General features: G+C 37.2%; 2 protein-coding genes and 1 long non-coding RNA gene across 5 annotated transcripts; 2 read left to right on the top strand and 1 right to left on the bottom strand.

Moving 5' to 3' along the window:
• The first annotated feature begins 345 nt into the window (after window positions 1-345).
• Window positions 346-23625, top strand: LOC108971842 (rap1 GTPase-GDP dissociation stimulator 1). 2 transcript variants are annotated; one of them, XM_018938155.1, is made up of 5 exons: window positions 346-566; window positions 762-878; window positions 20741-21667; window positions 22375-22761; window positions 22835-23625. In XM_018938155.1, exons 2-5 carry the CDS (start codon window positions 872-874, stop codon window positions 23437-23439), a joined length of 1926 nt encoding a protein of 641 aa, XP_018793700.1. In that variant the 5' UTR covers window positions 346-566; window positions 762-871; the 3' UTR covers window positions 23440-23625. The 2 variants fall into 2 exon arrangements, with proteins under 2 accessions (XP_018793700.1, XP_018793699.1); XM_018938154.1 differs by having other exon boundaries at window positions 346-878.
• Window positions 885-1750, bottom strand: LOC108971844. Of its 2 annotated transcripts, none has more exons than XR_001993580.1 (3): window positions 1454-1750; window positions 1143-1377; window positions 885-1080 (listed from the first exon to the last, which is right to left on the bottom strand). It is a non-coding gene; the product is annotated as an uncharacterized LOC108971844 (long non-coding RNA). The 2 variants fall into 2 exon arrangements; XR_001993579.1 differs by having other exon boundaries at window positions 1143-1372.
• Window positions 9290-13543, top strand: LOC108971843 (dnaJ homolog subfamily B member 12). Its single transcript, XM_018938157.1, has 4 exons — window positions 9290-9754; window positions 9965-10913; window positions 12495-12658; window positions 12913-13543. The coding sequence occupies exons 2-4, from the start codon at window positions 10018-10020 to the stop codon at window positions 13038-13040; spliced, it is 1188 nt and encodes a 395-aa protein (XP_018793702.1). The 5' UTR covers window positions 9290-9754; window positions 9965-10017; the 3' UTR covers window positions 13041-13543.
• Window positions 23626-25386: the final 1761 nt, after the last annotated feature.

The raw sequence follows: 25386 nt of genomic DNA, 5'->3' as shown, positions 1-25386 counted from the left end.
AATATAATTATGAATAATTATTTATCAAACTGATTTATTCAAATTTATGCACATATTATAAAGAAATTACGTTTTTAGCTAAAATTTATGAACGTTACGCACAATTTTTTTTTTCGAAAAATAGGCAGCACTTGCTGTTGAAGCAATGCTGTTTCTTTAACTTATTCAACAGAATTAATTTTTTAGAATATTATATAGATTTCTTTTCTATGTATCTTATAATAACATAGTTATGATTATACATTGGAATTATTAAAATTAAACGATTAGTACTAAATTTTTGTTTAATGTTAATCATATAAAATCAAGTGATGCGTATGAATTTCGGCGCCGTCCCAAATAAAAGATTAAGGCAACACTGCTCTTAGGTATTTTGGCCAGAGAAAAAGAGGGAGACAAATCAATGTTCTATCGTTTGTGTTGCAGGAAAGAAGTGGAAATAGCTGGTGTTTAATGTGCATGACCATTTATGTATTTATTAAATTAAAATACAATAAGTTAATAAAAAACTGTAAAATCTAAGCATAAAGTAAATGTGATACAAAAGGAGTGATATTCGATAAAGAGTAAGCGATTTAATTGTGAATAAAATATCTTACATAGTTGTTTTCTGTCGGCTAGCGAATAAACTCRTAGTTGCATGGGACAAAAGTCGTGTAATAAACAAAAACAAAAATAAATGTTTCAACAAAATAAAATTAATTTAAAATCATAGCGCAAATTGAAATACTTTTTTTTTTATCAATATCGTGACCAATAAGAAAGCCAACGGAAGGCATATTTGTGTGTATATTGCCAGACCCGCAGCGGCAAGCAAAGGAGTAACACCAAATAGCAAAACATCAACCAGGAAAGCAACCGGACAAATAACATGGCGAGTAAGTATTGCAGCAAGTAAAGAATTTTTAGAATGCATTTTCATAAATTTCAACATAATTGGAAATATTTACYAGCGTCTAGCTTGCCTAGCTATTAGTGATGTTTGCCAGATAACTTCATGAATAGCTTGAACATAAATGATTATGTGAAAGAACGGATATAATTGACTGTAGAGACTGCGCCTGCTGCAGTTGTGTTTATCTTACACAAAATAAACAAAAGCAAATTTCAAATGGTTGCTTCAATGAGTTTTTTATACTCACCAGTCCATTATATATCATATGTAGCTACATCTATATACAGCATTCAGGAGCATTTGTACTTCATTGCTAGTTGAATTATGTTTATTTACTTTAGCCGTATTTATTTTTTTGAAGTACCTTTTGCTTCTTTTGCTGCTGCATTTGTAGGCAACAGTAATATAATTACACACTTTCACACATATTTCAAATAAGAGCATGTGCTCCGGTTCCGTCAGGTGTCCCAAGTGCTGCTAATCTTGGCATAAATTGCATTAATTACAGTATATCTGCATTTGCGCTTTTTTACTCTGGTGTGAAAAATCAATATTTACCACTGTTTATCCTCTTATCTCCGTTGTAAACGTGAACGCATATTGTACAAGTGCTGCAATTTTCCTATCTAACCCATTGTTATCATTCCCTTACACCGCGCACGATAAATCCAACGCACAATAAGTCGTGCTCATTAAGCAAATGTAGTTCATTTGTGAAAGCATAATGTAACATTTTTAGGTGAGTAGTTTTAGCCTTTATTTTTGAAGATTTATTAATACGTTTAAAGAATATTCTGAATAATTTTGAAATAATCCAAAGAAAATTATAAAATTACATTTGCATATGACATATGAAATTTTGAGAATATAAAAAATAGTAATCAGCAGGTTAAGTTGGTTGCGTTGATATACATAAAATCCATGAGTAAGTTCATATGTTGAAGTGGTTTCTTCCTTTATAGACTGATTATCTGCCTCGAATGTGATTGACACATTCTCCCACAATTGTTTCTGTGCTAAGGGGAAATTGTGATATATTCAATCTCTATCCCGTTTGAAATTTGTTTCCAAATTTACGTCAAATAGAGTATGACTACGTATTCTGCTTGTAGCGAGGTTTTAAATTAACGGCATCTTAACCGTTTCTAGTGTTATAGTGTAAAATATTTGATTATATAATATAAATTTTTTCTTAAATACGGTTACATACCATCGTTGAAATATCGCTATATTATAAGTACTGGAATTTGATCACATCTTTCTCTTAGTACAATTATGTCGCAAAAAGAGTCGTCAGTGATACGTTTACCAACTAAAAAATATACTTCCGGCTTCTTAAAATGCATGACAAGTAATAAATGATGTACGTTTGCGTTTTGGAATTTTGAAGTCAAACTATTACAAAGAAAATATAATAAAGAAAGTTTTTTGTTTGCGTTGTAAAAATGGCTTTCAAAGTTAAGTGCTGTAAAAAGAATTATTAAAAACGGACAAATTATCGTTTAGCCGAATTATGTTATGTTATAAAGTTAATATAGGTAAATATGTACATATGTATGTACATAAGTTTGAATTTCATGCATACTTAATGTGTTTGGTCGATATTTGTCACTCCATTTTCTGCAAATATTTGCACATTTTTATGTTAGTTTCTATTAGTCCATTAGTTCTTATTTTTTTGTACAATTTGAAGTTATTGCATTTCTAGATGCATTTCTTATTCCCCGAAATTACTTCAGGGAAATTGTGTGCCTCTAAAACAACAACGACAATAATTCTTACTACACTTTGCGAACTTTTGATCAAATAAATAAGCTTTCCACCCAAAATCATTAATTTTGTTCGATAGTATATTCTATAGAAGTGATCAAATATCGGCGGTTCTGAAATATGAGCAGCTTCTTGGGGAGAAAATGACGTGTACAAAATTTCAGACTGATATCTCAAAAACTGAAATATTAGTTCGCGAAAATACAGACAGACGGACGGACATGTATGGCTAATTGGACTTACATAGCTCGTTGAGCGGATCATTTATATATATTCCATATATGTATATGTGTATTTTATATCGTTTCTTCTGGACACAATTTTTGTCAAAATTATTATTACTCAGGAAATAAATATTATTAAAAAGCTTAACATTTATCTTACAGTACAATGAAATTTAATTCGGAATTTATTGTTGATTCTGAATTCCAAAAAAAAAAAAAACCCGAAATAAATTCTTTGTGCACTTTTACTCTGAAATGGGATTTCAGTTTTGTATAGAAGGTGAATAAAGTTCAAATTCAATTTTAGTAGCAAATGTTGACAAGCTCGCAAGTAGCACAGGGCAAAAGCGAATGTATATATGTACATTTATGCATGTACGACTACTTGTACAGAAATGCAAATGCAAAAGTGCAATGTCTGTAGTGGCTTGCCGCTTCAAGTATCCTCACACGTGTCTGTACACACATATGGATGCATTTCTGTGATGTCAATAAAAAACGGGAATAAAAATGGTATATTCGGGGGGCGAAATGAAAATCAACAAAATGGAAAATGGAAAAATTACAACAAGGACAAGAGTGGCAACAACAATCACAACAATTCAGTGTATATACAGACAAACATACATACATATATGTATATAAAGGCACAAGCATTTATACATATGTATATACATACGTATGCAGGTATGTTGTGCATACATAAATGCCTGTGGTATGTATCAACAACAAAATCAATGCCGAGTTTCAGCAGCTTGCTTCTAACATGCCCACAAATAACATAACAACTTATGCTTTACATCAACAACACATCCTCTACATTTTTTCTCGACGCCTTGAGGATCAAGCAGGCAGCATCAACAGCAAGCTAACACACAATAGTCACTGAACAGCCCTTAGTAGCAAGCACCAAAATCGACATCCTTGTAAGCACTGCTATTCATAAACTATGTTACATAATAGGCGCATAGCCTACTCGAGAGACATAGACATGTGTACATGCATATACACATACATACATATGTGCCTCCACGTGAAGTTGACGCACCGCTCCCCAACGCAGCACGCAATCAGATGCCTGACGCCGCATTTGTTGTGAAGCTTACGGTTGAGCTCCTTGCCATATATACATACATACATGTGTATGTAGTGGTATGTGAGAAAGCATCCTCATAAAAAGCCAAGTAACGCCAATGGCAATATATGGAGCTACAGTTGGTGGTGGTGGTGATACTGATGGAGCACCCTTGTGCGTGTCATCTATGGAAGGCGGTAAGTGATACGCCATTTATATGTACGCATTCAATATGTTTATGCTCTGAGCATACACACACTGTGCGCGCCAAAGAGTCTCATTACGCTTGGCTTTCCCACAGCAACAGTAACAGCTGTGCTCAATAACCAAGTGATGCCGCGCAAGTTGAAACCCCCCGCTATCGCTTACCACCTTTTAATTGGTYCTTTGTTTGGATATGTGTTGTGCGGCACAGCAGGCCTACAGAGAGTTTGAAAGCGGCTGTCAACACTAACCACCAACACAAGTGCGCCGAAGAACTCGGGTTTTTTCACACACTTACCTAAGGAGCATGTGGTGTAAGGAGTGTACTATAAAACGAATAACTGTATTCTTGCGAATTCTTTTAAAGATTATACAATATTTTAAACAACCAGCAAGAAGTTAAAAATGCGGTTTTGTTATTTAGTTTTGAGGTTTTAAGAAGAAATTAAACGCATATGATTTAAAGTTATGAAATAGAATTTAGCTTTACTATAAATAAAATTATGTTTCTGAAATAATTTCTTGGAAGTGARCGCTGCGACTGGCTCGAATAAATTCAGCCAAAACGCTCAATTTTCGACCACTTTTTACAGCAATTGGATTCAGATAGAGCGCTTTCGATAAATTGATTATTTCATTGACTGTATGGCACGTAGCGCTATTTTGTTGGAACCAAAGATCGTCCGCATCAACATCCTGCAATTCAGACACAAAAATGTCATTAATCATGTTTCCGTAGCGTTTGTCATTGACTGTAACATTATGGCTTGCTTTGTTTTTRAAGAAATATGMACCAATGATTCCCTCTAACGGCGTGCCMACAACGGCTTGTGGATTATCATCACTCAAAATGCGACAATTTTGTTTACTTACGTACCCATTATGTTTTGAGCCAAGTTACCGAATATGCGCCGTGCTTGATAACTTCAAATCTCGCACGAGTTGAATTTTGTAAACCAAAATTTTTTTAGCGAAAATGTATTTAATATTAATATTTTCTTTGATAAAACAAGTGGCTTTAAGTTCTCAGTTGAGCACTCCTTCGTACGACTCCAAAATCAAGGTTTAGAGACGGAAAATGCAGCGTTCGTTAAAGCAGAGGTACGCGATTAAATTCTGTGTAAAATTCAATGGCCCCGTACAAAAAGGGAAGAATGAGCAAATCCAAAGTAAAAGCGATGCTCATTGTCTTTTTTGACATCGTTCACCATGAATTTATTCCTCCTGGACAAACCGTCAACGCCAAGTTTTACGTCCGACAAGAAATCGCAGCCGATTGGAAGTTGCACCACGRCAATGCCATTACTCACACCACATTTCTTGTGATTTACTACTACAAAAAAAAAGATAATCTTAATGCTGATGCTATTAGAAAACATTTSACATAACTGTAAATTAAAATATCTTGTGTCAGGAAAAATTTGCAAAAAGACTGAAGACCCTACATTCAGAACACATATCAAAGACGTCGAAACAAACAAGATTCTCTAACAAACTAGCGAATGGCGGTCCAAAGATAATTGCGAACCGAAAAAACGGACACTTATAACAAGTGTATGAAGAGTTGGATTAATTGCGAGTATATTTGCATTGCCTCGGAAGCCTATTTTAAGGGCGATAATGAAAATTTCTAATAAAAAGCAGGAAAATGTTTTTTTTTAATTTGTATCAATCCGGTTCAAATTTGTTCAGTTGATATATTAGGTTGTCAAAAAAGTCTTGCGGTATTTTCGCTTGTTGACGCTGAGAGCGCGTAGTTCTAGTTTTACTCGTCGCATCGGGTCATGCTATACCTTTTTGGAAAGCTCATTTCACGCGCTAACACGTGTTTGATTGATTGTCGTTTCTTTTAAGTCGTTCGTGAGTTATAGCATCGCAAACATGGAGCAAAATAAAGAGAAAATCCGGCATATTTTACAGTACACCTACGACAAAGGCAAAAATGCATCTCAAGCCGCCAATAAAATTTGTGCAGTTTATGCACCCGATACAATTTCCATTTCCACCGCACAACGATGGTTTCAACGTTTTCGTTCTGGTGTAGAGGTGGTCGAAGTTGCACCACGCTCCGGAAGGCCTGTCGTCGAAAATTGCGATAAAATAGCTGAATTTGTCGAAAGAGACCAGCATAGTAGCAGCCGTAGCATCGGTCAAGAGCTGGACATGAGTCATCAAACCGTTATAAAATAAAAATAAAAATATAAAGAAAAAATACCGCAAGACTTTTTTGACAACCATATTTATTTCGACTCCGTGAATGAYTCACTGTTCCTCAACAGCGCAAAGCCAATTAACGCTTTCAACGCCTTTTCAGCACTTTTCCTAACTATTGCATAATAAACTTATATATATATACATATGTATTCTGCTTACGCAATGTAGATTATGCAACAATTGCCAACTAACAGTTTATGATAAAGCATCCTTTCGCCAACAATTCGTTGGTGGCTTATTTGTACTTGCTGCTGATAAGAAATATCTACGACTATACACCCGTTAGTCAAGTAAGCAGCCAAGCTAACAAAAAAGAAGAAACTATTCACGGCATAATAGCAAACTGTGTGTGTTGTGTAACCTGCAAGGGTTTCTCCAAGAAACTGTGCTACTTTTGTACTTGTGCTTGTTTTTGCTCCTCATCATCTTTCCTTGATGTCTSTGTGTGTGCTTGGGSTTTATTCATTTCACGCAGATTACTTAGATTAGCTGAAATTCACTTCAGAAATTTATGTGGCATCGCAGTAATTGTGCCGCCGCCGCTGCTGCCGCTGTACACTTTTCGTTGCCTACTGTTAGGCGTACGGCAGAATGGAGGGTTAAATTAGATTGCCCTTTAGCTGCCATGCTTTATTTGTTCTTTTATTAAATAGCTTAACTGGCTGRCAGACTGGCAGTGCGCGCAGTTCCAGTCGCCGACCAATTGTTGGTGCCTTTGTTCGCTCAGTCCATTCAATGTTGCCCGGCGTCGTAGATGCTTAACGTTGTTGCTTATGAATTGCCGCAAGTTGTTTTTTATTGCTAATAAGATTTTTTACATCATACACCCTGGCATGTGCCGCCCCATTCAACCCCGTCGTTTGTGTTGCTAGTGGAAATGCTCACTTGCATACCAAAATTTAACATATTTTTTCTTTTTGGTTGTGAGGTTTATGTTGCTTTTATTTATTTCTGCTGCACGCTATGTGCTATAAAWGAGCTATATAAATTTAGTGGGGCACAGCGCTGGATTAAAGTTACTGAACTTTTTTTGTTTCCTTTTTTTGTTGGTATCATTTTTGGTTTCCACCGTATTTTCTACCTCGGTATCAGAAACTATGCAAGGGTATTATAAATTTGTTCGCTGGCCAGTAGTTTTTAATAGTATCAACGAATTATAGTGAAAGCATAGAAGCAACAGCAGATACTCGTATGTTTTACCGAGTGCCGAGAACTTCTTTAAAATAAGTGACTTGGAGAAACTACGACTACTTGGTGCTTTTTCAAACATCCGCATCCAACTTCGCGTAAAATTCATTAKATGGACTTGAATCAGAATAATGTAATTTAGTTTTTCAACTTTTTTCATTAAATAACTACCATCTGATCAAATTCGACCCGGAGTGACATATAAAACAGCATTTTAGGAACTTTCTKCGATTCCAGAACCAATGCAAAAAATATTTCATACACTTGTTATTTGCCTCTGCTCACATTTGTAGCGGCCAGCACTAGATTATTTTTCCAGTTTGGAGGTCATATTCCTAAATCCTTATCGAGACACCAATAATAAAAAACTTCTACTCGACTTTGTTTTGGTAAAAGATTCAGGTCCTTTGTTATGAGTCTAGTACTCATACACTTTATATCCAAAACACAAACCAAAATATGTTGAGTCCGATCCATAAGATCTCCGATGCCAACAATAAGATTTTCAAGTACTGTTTCTTAACTTTATTCACACGAATATAATAAAGAGTGTGCCTATCTAGGAAAAAATGTTTTGTTTCGGTTCAGTTTACATGGACCAGTCCAGGTCAAATTTGATTTGATGTAGTATAACGTGCATATTATAATTAAATTATTTTTAAGTTGTAATTCTGCCGTCTATTTCTAAAAATGTTGCATATGTTTCCTTAAAGCATGTTCCACGCCGAACGGCTTTAGCCTTTCCTTACTTCTTTGCATTTGCGCTGTTTAACATAATTTTACTTTTCATTTGAAGTCATTGCAGTTATTTTATGCAATTAGATGAATTTGTYTTATTACATTTTTTTAATTTTAATTGGAATTTCCCTCAGTTCGTTAGTCAGTCATAAAGGCGCAACCAAATTGTGCACCAAAAATTTTATTTCTGATTTTGAGGGTAARAACAGTTAATGGCTTTGCAAATATTGTTACAAAATAATTGTGCAAATGCTTGAAAAGTATCAAAGAATTAACTGTCAAAAGAGTGTAACAAAATATCAAGTATTCTACAAACTTTAAACCACAAAATCATCATTATTCGTAAATACATCCCTATAACACGTTATATAGTCTTTTATAAGAGAGTCAGAGCACGTTAGTTATTAATTTATATTGAAWAAATTCTTCAAAAGCGAGATTCATAGCTTCTAAAGCACTTGTATACTGAAGAGCCAAAAGTAATTTAGGAAGGCTTGAAGCTAAGTAGCCTAACGAATGGGGTATAAGGGAATGGTTTTAATAGTTACGCCAATTGTGAAGTTGTTGGAAGGAAGATGTGAAACATCTGACCAAATTTTCTGGACTACCTAGCTTCGTTAGACTGATATGAACAAATCTTACCTAYCAGACCTTCCGTGAACCGTTTGAATCGGCTTCAAATAATATTAACCGCTTCAAGAAATTTGTCATAGACTCAAGGCTCTTTGTCGATACATAATACTTTGTGATACAAGGAGTCTTGACATCTCAATGCTCTGTGGCTTCAATTGCGATTTCTACAACACAAGATAATCACATCATCAAACTGTTTACTTCCTTAATTAATCCTTTATAGAGTAGAACATTTTGCTTAATAGATGAATATTGCTTGTTTACCAACCTGCGCTTGTATAGCCCTTACAGCAATTCAAGCCTTACATATGCGAAGAAACTTCAATCAAATATTGAGTTCTTTTGAAATTTTTTCGATACCTAACAAATTATTATTAATATTTTCGTGTGCATAAATGTCATCTATGTCCTTTGCGATTCTCCTTCACGTGTAATGTTTGCTCATATTTTCGCTAATTCGTTAAATGTCGATGTATTTGTGTATGTGGTTGAATGAAGAAGAATCCTAACCTAAACTTGTGTAAACGAATAATATTGGCGAATTGGAGTCGCAAATCAAATCGGTTTAAATTGAATTGTAACAAAGGAAAAATAAAGGCAATTACAAGAAACCGACTGCGTCAGGTTTACACATGTTTATATCTGTATGTGTGCGCGCTAAGAAACGATAGTGCAGTTAGTTACACAGTTTGTAAAGAATTTTCGGGATTTGCCAACAAATTTTGTTTTAAATCTTATCTGATTTTGGATTAARTTTAAAGCTTTGCTGCTGAAAATCCGTGAAGAAAACTTTTTTGGAACGGGAACACTTATGTAAATATCCAGTATAACTGTTTACTGTTTACGCTAGAAGTAATTTTCAAATTAACTCACATTCACAMACACTTTCACTCAGACAATTCCCTACGCAATTCGGAACTTTTAACAAAAAAAAAAAAACTCAAATTACAAAAAAAAATTAAATACGAAAATAAATACTGAAAACAATAAAGTGCCAACAATTTGTGTTATTCTTCAAACAAGCTGCTGACGGAATTAACACGCCACCGAGTGCAACAACAGCAAAGACTACGCGAATGGATGCGCCGCAAGAAGAAGCACAACGTTACATCAACGTTGCTTTGCGTGAAATCAACACCGGCAACTATGATAATGCCATTAAACTGCTTAGAAARGCAAAGGAGCTCTACCCCGATTCGCAGGCAGACGAGCTACAAGAGCTGCTAACCAAATTAAACGCCAGCGCTACAGCARCACAGCAGCAAAGCGCCGAAGGSGCTACCACCTCGGGTTATGCTGCCACTGCAAATGCAGCTTATGGCAGTGATTCACCCACACGCTTGCGTCAGCGTAACAGCAACAACAATGCCGCTGCAAGTGCTGCGCATGGCTACACCAGGGACCAACTCGATTTAGTGAAGCGCATAAATAAATGCAAGAATTTCTATCAGGTTTTGAATGTGTCGCGCACCGCCACAGATTCGGACATTAAACGCGCCTATAAGCGACTTGCATTGCAATTGCATCCGGACAAGAATCAGGCGCCTGGCGCTGCCGAAGCTTTCAAACTGCTAGCCAATGCAGTGGCAGTGCTTACCGATGAGCGGCGTCGCAAGGATTACGATGCATCCGGCGCAAATACATTGACGACACACGCAAGCAGCACGAATTTGGGTGCCAACCATCAGCACGAACACTACAACGGTGCTTATTTCCATGCTGGTAGCACTTTTGAATCGGCCTTCGGCGATGATATCACCGCAGAAGAGTTATTCAATATATTCTTTGGCAACTTTCCGCCACATGCACGCCCATCGCAAAGGCGCCCCTATCAGCCGGCTAATCAACGTCAACCGCAGGAGCGTAATCAACAACCAAGCTTGGCGTTTGGTTTGATTTTGGTGTTGATTTTGATTTCGATGTTTTCGTCATTCCTTACATCCGATCCATTTTACAGTTTGGTGCAGTCGAGGTGAGTTTTGTGTTTCCCGTTGTTTTACTCTTATTTTGCATTTGTGCATTGATTTTGTCGCTTTTTTATAATTCCTCTGTTTGGTTTCTTTTTTCGTGTAATTCTACATTTATTTGCTCCGAGTGTCCAAGCTTAAATACAATGCAAAATAGTAATTTGATAAAAAGCAAAGGTCTATAAATTGTTTAATAAAACCAGTTGGGTTTACGTAACCAAAAATTGATCTGGATCCTGTCAAAATCATATATTTGGTGTTATTCCTCATCTAATAGTTTGCTCCAAGAACAACTCCTAGCTTCTCAGACTAACTCCTAGTTTTTCGGCTCTTCTTGTGTCGACGGCGATCTTTTGCCGATTGCACATCGCAACTTTATTTATTTATCTAAAGAGACGATATAGTTTTCCTAAACCTTTGTCATTCCATTTTTCTTCTTGGTGCCCCAAAAACATTSCAGATTTGGAAATATTGTCCTGGTAAATTGCCTAAGGACCGCTTTTCGTCTTACCATCTGAGAGAATTTACATGTATTTTAACAAAAATCTTTTTTAYCGCCTTAACAATAGGCTCGGCTTTTTTTGAGCCATGTATGTCAACTCTTAATCCAGTTTTCCATTCACTTTTTATAAGCCTCGGCTTCAYTGCCTTGAGCGATTATCTCCATGAGTCTCTTGAGCATTACCCGAAGAGCACTTTCAGTTACGAAAACATAAAGCAGATAATACAGAGAGACGGCGCATCACTTTGGTGAAAAATGCATGAATCATTTCCAAGCCGCCTTTTTGACGGTTTACTCCGGTCAATGAAATTAAAGCATTTTGAAACGACAGAGTCGATTTAAACAGCATTTACCCTGGCTCTCAAGCCTATTCCGGAGAATGCCTTCGGTGACGCCTTCAATGTTTGGAAATCGCGCTGTCAGTGCTGCATCGACGGAAGGAGCCTCCAAAGAATTGTAACGATTGGTTCAATAAATTTTTTTTAAATCGACTCAGTCCCAATACTTTCCGGACAAACCSTGTACGAATCTCAGCTTATTGAATAATGTAGCTGCAACTACCCACCCTGTAATCGTAGGCATTCAGGTTTTTGTTTGCGCGGGATTTTGTTGTGAAAGTAAACACTATCTATAAATGGATTTGTGAAATCTGCACGCCGATGCATTCTCCCCTGAAGCAAGGCCAGCTGAGGCAGATGAAAAATACGAAAAAATGGAATTAAAAATTAATGCCACCACTAAGTTGCTGGCCAGCTGTCACCTGTCGCGCTTATTTCAGTAACGAGGCTTTCCCGCGCTCGTSAATATTCCATTTTGCATTCTGTTTAACCTGGGCACATACGATGGTAGGGATGTGCGTGTGTATGCCGCTCAAATTCCCTACCCTTGGCAGTGTATTTAATACGTTTTTGTTGTTGTTTTTTTCTTCATTCATTCATTCATTCATGAGTTTACATGTATCTTTCACCACTATAAGCAAGTAAAATTCGACTTACCACAATTTTCTTCGTCGCTTAAAAATACAATGAAAACAACCACTACTGCCACCATACATACAAACACATGTGTGCATATACGCTAATAGCAAATATCCCGTGCAACGTGAGACGCAACACCTCTCCGTGCCGTATTATGTAAAGACAAGCTTCAGCGGCGATTATCAGGGCTCATTGGGACGTTTAGAGAATTCCGTCGAGGAGGATTTCATCTATACGATGAAACAGAACTGTTATCGCGAGCGCAGCTACCGTAAGTAATCATAAATATTTATGGCCAACACAGAAAAATAGCAATAAAAAACAAACAACAAACTTTACCTCTACTTCTCGGTTATCGTCTGCCTGTGTTGGCTAACACCCTTCGTCATCCACTTACCGCGGCGACCAACTTTAACCTCACTTCCTCAATCACCGGATTTGCAACTTTCGCCTGTGTTGCTTGCTTGGTTGATACGTTGTGGTGGTTGCGGCGACTTTATGATTGCGCCACACATCGGCACGCAGGTGAAGGCATGATGGCACGTGCACGCAGTTATGGCAGCAGCATGAAGTTCGCACAGGCGCAAGCACTGAAAATGCCATCATGTGAGAAGCTATCGAAAATTGGCATAACACGCTATTCGCTTTACTAAGTGTGTGCGCAGTTGCTGACACCGGCGAGAGTATGGAGTATGGAATTGTAATGGCAACGTGCGGCAATCGCGTATAATAACTCGAATTAGAATTATTGGAGTTGATGAAATTACGCTTTTTGATTTTGAATGCGATCGAACTATTAGTGCATGTGTGCTCATAAAAATTATTGTGTGTCATATTAACAGTATTGGCTTAAGCCTGGTAACCCATGCGTATATATACATATATACATACATTCATGTATATCAATTTAATTATAGAAACATATAAATAAAAGAAAATAATTATCGAAGACTTGAACGGCTGTATATTAAGCCCTAAATTGTTATGTATTCATAAACTATCCTCTTCAAAATGTATGCGTCCATCAAACAGGAAAGCGTAGTTCATTTACCCGATATCGTTAAAACAATCTATTAAACACAAGTTGTCGTTTACGAGACTAAAAGTCATAGTATTAATACAATATGTAAGTGTCAATTCGATAAATTGGTGTAATTTGGAGAAGTTAATTGCAATAAATAAATGATAACTTCAACTTCTTTCAAAGTAGTTGCAAAAATGGCGTATTCTTTTTCCAGTGATTACTTGAGCAGTGAATTTAGGCCCACTATTTTATATTTATTAAATGCTATCAATGTTTGTTCATGCTTCTACCTTCCTCTTTCTCTTTTACACTTAATTTACGAGAGTCTGAATGAACGAAAAATATCACAAAAGCTTTGGCTTTAAATGATTTCTTAAAACTGATCAAGTTTTCCAAAATCGGTCGCCTGGTAATTTTCGTGCACCATRCCCTTCACTTTTGTAATATTTTCWTCAGTTGTAGAGGTCAAAGCTCATTCAGAACGAATCCTGTTTTCAACGATCTTTGAAGGCTTTATACCCCTCGTAGGCTTGTGTTTTTGATATAACCGTGCGTAGACGAAACTTGGTCTCCCTTTTGGATAAATCGTGCCGTTGACTAATTCGTTCTTGCGATTGCAGAATAATCAAGGAGAAGGCATGGTCGCAGAATCGACAGCATTCCAATATATCTGAATGTTTACACATAATTTGCTACTAGAAAAAGCTTTGCGCATGCTATTTAGTAATATGGTATTCAATATTATTATTGGTATACTACATATAGCCAAAGTTTTGCCGACATGAAACAAGCTCCAGACTGATACTAATCGCCACTTCGCATGAATACTCAAATCTGCTGATATCACAATACCTTACTACTTACTTTTTGAGTTCTTCCAGCTTGTTCGAGACTGATTGGCAAGTAAGTGATTTACGGAATCTCTCACATCCCCGCAACAGTTTAATTGAAATTTAAAGTCAACACTAGTTCATTGATCGATACTACGCATAGTCAAATTTCAATATCAAAGAGTGGACCAAAGCGCTTGTAGACGAAAATAGCCTCGGAGGTTACTAAACAACAGCGGCGACTGGGCGCGAAATTGACATTTTCCCGTATTGTTTTCACAGGCAGCCACAGGCAACGAGACGTAAGRAAAACAAAACGTTGCAACTGCAAACAAATAGGCGACCTAAAAACAAAAATAAAGAGTGGAAAATTGACTTACAAAAAATGTRAAAGTGAAATGCGGAACGATTTTGCAATGGACATCCATCGAGTATTGGAACAAAAGCAACGGTGGGGTATGCCATACTAGAGGCGCATGTTTGCGTTTATGGCATTTTCTTTTTGGGCAAAGGGACCAAGCAATTGTGTAATAAAAGGGTAAATCGTTTTTGTCTGCTTCTAGCTTTTTAATAAATTTAACACCATCACGCCTCGCAACGCAACCGGTCACAGTTCGCTACAAATGACTCAGTTCATTTCCACACGCACACACATACACACATGCATACAACATTGCTTACAAATGTATATTTATATTTACCTTTGTGCGAACACCACTACCATTGGCGTCTATTAGAGGGTCCTAATGATGGTTTGATAGCGAGAAACCAAGGACAATTGCAGAACACAAAGAGAAAAACAACATTGGGAATGGAAATGGAAAAGGAAAATAACCATTAAGTCCGACACTTCTATTCCCACAGCGCAGCAATTCGTTGACACAAAGTGAATGGATCACCCTTTCAGTTGGCCTAATAGGGTTGGCAASCAGGATAGATCACATTTGTGCCACGATTGTGTTTGTGTGTGTGTCTCTGCAAGCTTTTGCGTGCGTGTATTTGCATCAGGACTCCATATTAAATGTGTTTAAATAAAAGTTCAAGMAATATGGCAGTTTGACATGAGAAATCCAAATAAAAGCAAGAGAAAAGAGATTATATATGAAAATGAGGCAAATGACTTGGAAAGGAAATAAAAATGGGACGTGCAGTGGCGGCAAATGTATTCTAGATTAAGCTAAAAACAAGAAGATGAAGTAAACAAAAGCACGGAATGAAACTAGTGAGAGCGCGCTGCTATGAACTAGAAAAACAGCAAAGCATGAAAGAATATGAAGAATTGAACTCGAAATGTAACGGTGCACTAACTTAGATATTTATCTTAATAAAKACATACATATGCAATTATATACACACACATRCGCATGCATACATACATACATACATATMCATATGTAGAGGTATAWATAAAAGCAGGACTGCCGCTCCACTTCGCCAGCGACTGACTCCAAAATATTACGGACGCGTCGTGTAAATAAAGTGCAGCAATTGACTTTATGCTTTCAGCTCCTTCTCTGTTTTTGCTTACTTTATTTTTTACATATTTTTTATATTTATTCTGCTTTGCTTGTTGGAAATCTCCAGGCGTTTCACGTAGCCGCACAGCGTGCATTACGTAAACAAAGTTAAATTTACAAACCCAACAGTGAACGAATTCGAATCACTACGGTGGGTGTTGCTTTATATGTGTAGGCTGGTGTAGTTGACGTGAAGAATTTCTACTTATTGAAATTCGCTTGGATTTGATGCGACTCGCATTATGTGACTTTGCTCTTTATAATCTGAAGAGGGTACATAGAGTTTTCCAAGAAGTTTGTATATAAAGTATATACTTATTGAGCCATTTATATCGAACAAGTCCCCCAGTTTTTGTGATAACCATCTGAAATATTACATAAACTCTTTCTTTCCCAAGAAGTTGCTTGTTGAACCTTCGGTATCGGATTACTATAGGATTTAGGTACCTAGGTTAGGTTATGTCGTAGGTCTCAACCGCGCACCGAATGTGACAAAGGATCTCGATTGATCGACGAAATGTTTTTAGTATGTTTAGTCATTGACCTCAACAACCACGCCGTTTGTTCTGCTTTCTCTAGACTGGATAAGGAAACAATTGGATCTGGTACTSAGCGCGGGCAAGACAAAATATCTCCTATCATCAARCAAACTGTCGTGGAATTCGTACTTGGTTCCCACGTTACTGTTAACAGTCATAACTCCGAAGTCGTAGATAATTTCGTCTATCTTGGAACCAGCTTTAGCACCTACAACTACGTCAGCTTCGAAATCCTACGCAGAATAAGTCTTACCAACAGGTGCTACTTCGGACTGAGTAGGCAATTGAGAAGTAAAGTCCTCTTTCRTCGAACAAAGACCAAACTAATGAAAAAATCCAGCTCTGAGAGTATTAGACACTTTACCCGCCGAGGAAAGCAGAGGAAAAGGAAGACTTCCATTCCGTTGAAAAGACCAATTGCAATTGCCAAGCAGCGAAAAGGCAGAACAACTGGCGCACGCGATGTCTACTCCAATAAAARAAAGAATAATATCAATCGCAACAACTACGAACTAAGTTCCTGAGAGGAAGAGAAAGTTCCGGACAAACTTTGGTTGTTTACCAGCGACTGCCTAGCTTACGGGAGATCCATATATCCAACGCTAGAGCTCAAGAATACAGTAGCCATATAAACTGATCGTATATCCAATAATTTACCAAATAGGATCTTGTAGGAAATTTAATGTTCTACAAAAAATCCTCATAAGAAAAAACTTGCCTTAAAAATATACTTCGGCCGATTATATCTTTTATACAGTTAGGTAGATTTACGAAAAAATCGAAAAATTTTTCTTTTGTGGAAATTCTGTGAAGCGATATATWTTTTCAAGTAGTTGGAATTGAGATTTGAATACTATTTGAAGACTTTCCCATTGAAATTAAGAGCTCATATTAAAACAAGGGTCTCAGCATATTCAGAATATTTAGGAGAACGAACTTGATTCCTGTCGTGGAAGGCTTGTTGAAATTACGCTGCCAAACATAATGTAATTTTATACATATTTATTTTATTATTTACTTGGTATTTCTGCTTGTTTTACATACACAAAGAAATTTTCCAATTTTGYTTTAGTCAATAATAAATCACACTTTTTTAATTTTCTAAAATTTTTCACTGGGAAACCATTCTCACTTCTAAACGCCCCCACATTTACCCATATGCATATGTATGTATGTGTGTGTGTATGTTGGTAGACAAACGACATTTACTCCGCTCCGTTTGTCAACACTGGCGCAGCACACTCAAGTCGTTTGGCCATACTTAAGCAGGAAATTTGTATGCAGTCGGATGAACGAGGACATTTCAGCAGGCACAAACCAACAATTTGCCGTTTTTTCATCATGTGTATTGGTGTGTATGAGTGGAACAGTATATATACATATGTATATACGTATATGTGAATGTGATAATGGGCGGGCGGGCAAATGCAAACTAGCAGCAGATGAGCTGCGAGCTGCGAGGCGTCAATGCGCACAAATGAAATACAAAAGAGACTGCTGCTCCTACCGCTGCCTCTGTCGCTTTTGTTGTTGTTGATGTTGGTGGCACAATTTGTGAGTTCAGGCCGTTGGTGTGGCATGACCATACACAGACACTTATCAGACATATCGGCATAACTCGGGTGTATCAAGGGAATATGCCCACATATATTCACACATGCATATAAATGTATGTATGTGTGTGAATGCATGTGTGTATGTGAATATGTGTTAGTATAATTATACTTTTTTGTTTGGGCAAACTTKTCGCACATGCTTGTGGAAGAGTCCATCGGAGCGACTTCATGCTGATGATGTAAAATAATGTAAACAAATTCGGCCAAGCAGTCAAGGAATGCAGTCTCCTGGCGGACACGGATTAACTCTTATTCATATGTGCGTGCTCTGCAGGCCGCACACACACATACACATCAGGGATCTGCTTCCATTTGGGGTAGAATTGTGTTGTCTTTACTTACTGCTTATCGCAGTTTTAATGACTCGTTGAACTTTAGAAATGATTTTAAGGACTTAATTAGGGGATTAGACAACAAAAACTTTCCACAGCAAAATTAACATTAAATTGCTGAATACATATTTGCATATGGTATATGAGTAAGTAGAAGGAAGTAAACGTAGACTGAATATGGAAAACTATTCTGAGCGATGAAAATATTGTTGGAAAACACGCGTGTGTGCCATTTGTCAAGGAATAAATTATATACAGTTAAACTTCCCTAGTAGTCTTGACAAACGGGCAGCGTTAATCCGGATTAACTGCGGACTTAATCAGATCCAAATTTGTAGGTGACAGACGGCAGCTCTGCGAGTTTGAAACTCTCGTAAACAGCTGATTGTCATTTTTATAATATTTTCAATGAAAATGGATAGAAGATAAACATGGCGGTTGTTAGCCGATACATTTCTACAAAACCATTTTTATTAACAAAACATATCAACACGTYATTTTTAAAATTGTATTATTATCAGTATTGCTTGTTTTTCATTCACAATATGTAGATTAAAATTTACCATTTTTAACAATGTTGCAAAAGAAAGTGCAGCTAATACTCTAAAAATTTGAGGATTAAACGAGAGGAAGCAACGCAGTTATCTTCACTAACTCCTGAATTATTCCTGTTGAATGCAGTTAATCCGGATTAACGCTGCTGTCTGTCAATGCTGTAACTCAAAACACCATAATCCACAAAACAACTCCCAGTTAGAGAGACTTCGAGTTATGGTATGAAATTTGTAGAAAATTTTACTTCTATTGCCAATTTAAGAGTTCGAGTTATGCACGTTCTGGTTATGTCGACCCGGTTGTTGTAGGAYCGGAAGATAAATTTTATTGGCACATTCAACATAGGCTCCTGCGGCAATGCAAGCATGTCAATGCTTAATCTAAGTTTCCATACCAGTTATTAGCCTCGGCTGGTAGAGCCAGCGCCAGATGGAAATTTTGGGTTTTTTCGGTCTCGGCCCATTTTTGAGGATCTATTAGCTAGATATATAAACCTGGGTATTGTAGCCTGTAATGATGCATTTGATGAAGGGTCATCAGCAACGTCTCACTTTTGTGACCTCCACTCGACTTTGTAACAAAGAATCTAGCCTTGAACGCTCCAAAACATTAACTAATTGATAGAATATGTTGAGTTGATCCATAATCTATCTCTCTGGTTGATTTCCATCTCTGCGTGATGGATCAACGATTCGACAATCAATGGCTACATACATACAGGCTTTGTATGAAATGTAATAGGACTGATTTTCTTACGCCGCGACTKTGCGCACACCGACGGGATTCGGTAGAGGGTGTTCCTTGCTGACGAACGACCTGCTGGTTGTCTCTGAGCACCTAGAGAATCAGGACAAACATTGTCGCGCGACGAGTTTCTGTGAGTGGTGCAAGCCAAAAGTACACTTTTCGTTAGAGTTAGRTACGCGATTGAATTCTGTGTAAAACTCTGTGGAGAAACCGTCAACGCCAAGTTTTGCGTGGAAATCCTCAAGAGACTTAAACGAAGGGTCAATCGGATCCAACATCGGCTTCCTGCCGATTGGAAGTTGTACAACGACAACGTTTCGCCTTTCTTGTGAACAGCTACCTAGCCAAAGCTGTCATCCCAACGCTTTCGCAGCCGCCCTACAGCCCAGATGTGGCTCCCGCGGACTTTTTTTTTGTTTCCTTGCCTGAAAAGGCCGATAAAGGCAAGCATTTTGAGACGACAAAGGACACCCAAGCAGCATGCACCTCGACTCTCAAGGCTATTCTGGAGAATGCCTTCCATGACGCCTTCAATGCTTGGAAATAGCACTGGCAGCACTGCATCGACGCAGAAGGAGTCTATTTTGAATGTTTTTAAAGAATTATAACGATTGGTTCAATAAATTATTTTAAATCGTTTAAGTCCTATTACTTTTCGGACAAACTCTGTATATGAAAATCAAACTTTGCACGAACATAAGCGAAGGTTGTACCAAACTAGAGATTTTTTAAGGTTCGTGGATGTGGGTGCAGTTGAAATGGACCAGTCCGAGTCAATTTTGATCAGATGGTATATCCTTCTGAAGACTTTCACACCATGAGCGGGCTGCAGAACTGCTTGCGGAATGCTTCATGCAGTTGGAACTATGCAGTGCGATTGCTAATGAAATAAGACGTAATACGAAATATATATGTGTGTACGTAGCTTAGAGGCATGCAATTTTCAAGCAAATGTAATTTTTTATGGTTTTGATGACTCCAAAAAACTAGGTCAAGCAAGTTATKTTGAATAATTAGATTTATTGCCGCTTCGCCAAGACATGCAATGAATATTGCATGCAACCTTACCATAAGCTTGAGACTAATATATTTACAGTTTTAAATATAAATAAGAAGTTCTACCCAATTTAATACGTTCATTTATTGGCATTTACTAATTTTCGCTTTTTACACACCTTTTCCCCCAAACTCAGGTGAAATCGATGATTTAATAGAGAAACTGAAATTGACCTCGGTGAGTGCGGAGAACACGACCAGCGAAAGCAATAGCAACACCAACAGCCTACTCACCCAAATATCCGCTACGAAAGATCCTAAACTCTTCGACAAACATGAATTGGCCGATCTCTTTATGGCCTTGGCACAATCAGAGGAATTGAACATACGCAAAGAGGCAGCCAAATGCATTGCCGAAATCACAAAATCCGAAGTGCAACGCAAGAAATTCACAAAACGTGAAATTATCGAAGTGTTTCTGAAATGTCTGCGCGAACTGCCGGCCGATGAGAATTTGGAGTTACCCATACAAATATGCCGAGCGCTCGGCAATATCTGCTACTTGAACGATGAGGCGCGCGATCTCATACTCGAGCTCCATGGAGATGAGGTGCTCGTGCGTCTGCTCGACATAACGCACGTCGACGACGCGGAGAACGCATTGCAATTTATTAAAGTGCGCGGCGGTTTGCTTTCAAATTATTTATTGGGTGGCGAGGGTTTGGCTAAACGCGCCCTGGAGCTGGAAATCATGCAAAAGCTACAACAGATCATTACAATCGGCATGGGTAATGTTGAGGAGCACGAGGATCTGCTATTGAATACTCTACCGTTGTTGAGCATACTAACGGAAAATGCTCCCGATTTGAATTTCGATGGGAATCTCAACATACAGTTATCGCATATTTTGGCTGCCTCCACAAATCCCGATTTAGCGGAAATGTGCCTTGAATTGTTGCATTATCAGGCGGAAAATGATGATGTGAAGTTGCTGCTGGCAAAGGATGGCCTCTGTGAGACGATCTATAATCTGCTTGAGAAATATAAGACTTTGGCGAGTACCAGTGAGGCGCGTGCGCTCATGAAGCTGGCATGCGAATTGATTGTATTAATACTCACGGGAGGTAAGTGACAGCGAAATATATCGTATTGTTAGAAATGTTTATCCATTTTGAGGTTCCCTATTTGTCTAAAGAAAAAACACAGAAACTTCAAATTTTTGCTGAAATCAAATGTTRCCAAGATCAGGAGCTTCAATTTCATGCATTATAATCGGTTATCATGTCGCGTTAACGGTCGCCATTGACGGTTACGTTATCACCGGCATCATTTTTGAAGAAATATGGACCGATAATTTCACCGGCTCACAAACGATACCAAACCGTTGTTTTTCTGGATGAAATTGCAGCTCTTGAATCTCTTTAGCTTGCTCTTCGTCCGAAATGCGGCAATTTTACTTGTTTGCATGCCCGTTGAGACAGAAATGGGACTTATCGCAGAACAAAAGTTGGTTCGAAAACGTCGGATCTTCTTGCTACTTTTCAAGAGCTCATAGCGCGACGCGATGTCGCTGGGTTGGTCGAGCGGCTTCAGTTCAATTTAAGAACTCGACGTAAAATCCACAAAGTCGTTCCATACGCCCATCTGGGAACGGCGCTAAATCGGCTCTCCATGGTCTTCGTGTACGCTCTCAGCTACGGCTGCTATATTTTCTTCAATAATGAAATCGCCCGTTATAGCTAACCATACTTTTTGTATCACGCAGYGTATTATATTAAACACATAAATATTAAATTGCATGTATTATTATTTCATTTTCACACATTTCCAGACGAATCTATGCATTATCTTTACTCAACGCCACTGCTAAAGAGCATGGAGGACTGGCTGGACTCGGAGGATATCGATCTGCTCACYACCGGTGTGCTTGCGTTGGGTAATTTCGCGCGCACAGACAGTCATTGCATTTATATGGTGGAAAATAAGATTATGAACAAATTACTCGATGTCTTGGCCAAAAATAATGGCGTCAAAGACGATGTGCGTCTGCAGCATGCACTGCTGAGCGCATTGCGTAATCTTGTCATACCGAAGCCAAACAAAAATGCTGTCATACAAGCTGGACTTGTAGAAACCATACTGCCAATGCTGGAGATACATCAGCCGCCKGTCGTCTTCAAGCTGTTGGGCACTTTGCGCATGACAGTGGATGGCCAAGGTTTGTCATATAATAYATACTTATATATGTTTGTATGCATTTATATGATTTTTGYTATTTATTCATGCTGCAGAAAAACTGGCACTAGAACTGCTACGCAATAAGACCCTTATCGAGCAACTTGTACACTGGAGCAAATCTTCCGACTATGCTGGCGTCACAGGCGAATCGCTGAGGCTAATGGCTTGGCTAATCAAGCACGCCTATTTGGGTCGCATCGCCTACGCCTTGCCACGCAAAGGTGATGCACCGGTTGAACATTTCGCCGACAAGCTGCCACCGGAGGATTACGATCGCAGCAGCTTGCAAGCGTTCATCGCCATTGAAGGCACCGTCGAGGCTATGATCAATATGTTGACATCGCAACATTTAGTCATGCAAAACGAAGCGCTAATTGCCTTATGTATATTGTCTGTAGTGTATTTGACGAATAGCGCTGCCGCCAAGAGTGATGATGTGAATCTGGCCGAGATTTATATTAAATATGAAGTTGGTAAGAAATTGGCGGAATTAATACGTAAATCATCGGACACAATGACCAAGGAGATTGTGGAAAATTTGCAAAACTTTAATAATCTACTGCGCACTTCCGGCAAATTGGTGACGCATCTGGAGGAGAACAATATCAATGAGTTGCTGAAGTCGATACCGATACTAACCGAGTACTGCACACTCTAAAAGGATGCGCACTGTGCGTCCATTGCCGCCGGGTTTGGGACTCTTGTCAGTTAGGGAATTGGCAAATTCAGTTTGATTTGAAGGTTTGAACACACGAGCGTCGAGGAACGAGATAAAATTTTAACTTAGGGAAAAATGTTGGCAAATGCAAATTGTTGAAATTGTTAAAGAAAAAAACGCGAAAATAATACATACATACATATATAATGAATAGTTTATTATTTCTCTAAACACACAATTATATACATATAGGCATATAAGTGCTGATATTCAAGGTTCTATGTTTCGGCACTATACAGCTAACCCGTGAGAAGTAGATTTGCAACGATTAAGCATTTTAGCATCTTACGCGTATTTTTTGGTGTTGTGACCATTTACTTACATACATACATACGTACATATAGAAACTTATATATACATATATACTCACAGCAATGCATAAATGCGAAAGTATTAAAGTTTCGGCGGTAAAAATGCGTATAGGAGGAATTTATAAGGCACTACTTTGCATTAAATTTTTGTTTTGAATATACTTCTTTTATATTTCTTTTTGTTTTCATGAATACTTTTTTTTATAATTTTTGTTTTATAAGTTATTTTTTTTTTAAGTTGGATTTTGATCAAAATTTCGGGAGTTTTTAGTCTGCCAAAATTCGGTCAGCTGAAAAAACTGCTAGATCATTGTGTGTAGAACAATACAAAATAAACGTACAGAAAATATTTTGTAGTGATCGGATCATTCGTCTCCGGTTAATAACTCAAAGTAAATTCGAATAAGTGCTGTTTTGAGAAAAACGCGTTTAAAGATAAACTGATAGCGCTCATTGAACTGMGCGGTTACAATTTAGAAGCCGTAACTCAAAAAATATTTCAGATATCGATTTAAAGTTTTAGTATGTTATTTTTAAAGTTACAACTTATTGAAATATGAATCTAAAGTTTTTATTTTATTTTATTTTTATTTTTTTGGTTTTTATTTATTTATTTTATTATTTTTTTAATTTCTTCCATTTAATATACATACATATTTGCGTAACAAATTTCGTTTTTGGTTTCCACCTGTACGCATGTGCTCACATAATACATACATTTTACGTAATACAAATAGATGGCACAAAAATATGAAAWATACCGTCATCTGCACCAATACAAATTATTTTAAATAAGCAACAGTATATTGTGAATTTTATTTAATATACACTCATAAATATACATATATTGTATTATTAAAAAACTTAATGTCGCACATTAGCTTATAAGTAATAAGTATATAATAAAGTTGAGAGAGTCGTAGGGTCGCACATGCACTAGCGCTAGAACAACGATTTGCAGTCAGACTTGTAGTTTTTAGTATTAGTATATACAATATTAAAACGTTGTATGGTAATTTAGTAGTAGAAGAAAAAAGTATCGGTAAAATTCAAACCTAAGCAAAACAAAAAAAATTATCCTTTTTTTCAAAATCCAACAGTTTTGGTAAACATAATTTGCATTTGCAGCCTTTCATTTACGTTTTCAATCAAAAGCCATTTCATGCACATTTTAATGCATTTAAAGCAGGTAAACTCAATTTACGCAATAAATAAATATTTTTTTTTTTTTAACTAAAATGGGTTTTCGCGTGTGCAAAGTCAAATTTTTTAATACAATTTTTTTTTTTTTACTAAAAAATCATTAATCATAAATATATATATTTTATGTGCAAATTACAACTTTCACTATGCCAAACGCTCTCTTTTTGCAGACTACTATGGTATTTGATCATCTATGATGTAAATTATTTACTTTGAATACTTGCATTTCTCTTCCTCTTAAACGCTTCCTACTGTATGTAATTATTAAAACCAAAATTTTGGAATTTATATTTATATATTTACTCTCTAGAGTAAACAAAATAAGTATAAACAAGTAAGGAAGGGTTAAGTTCGGGTGTCACCGAACATTTTA

Source organism: Bactrocera latifrons, unplaced genomic scaffold (assembly GCF_001853355.1).
Source record: "Bactrocera latifrons isolate USDA-ARS-PBARC rearing strain unplaced genomic scaffold, ASM185335v1 scaffold_36, whole genome shotgun sequence".
Classification (NCBI taxonomy): domain Eukaryota; kingdom Metazoa; phylum Arthropoda; class Insecta; order Diptera; family Tephritidae; genus Bactrocera; species Bactrocera latifrons.
The sequence above is the reverse complement of the archived record's forward strand: the minus strand, read 5'-3'. Positions and strand labels throughout refer to the sequence as shown.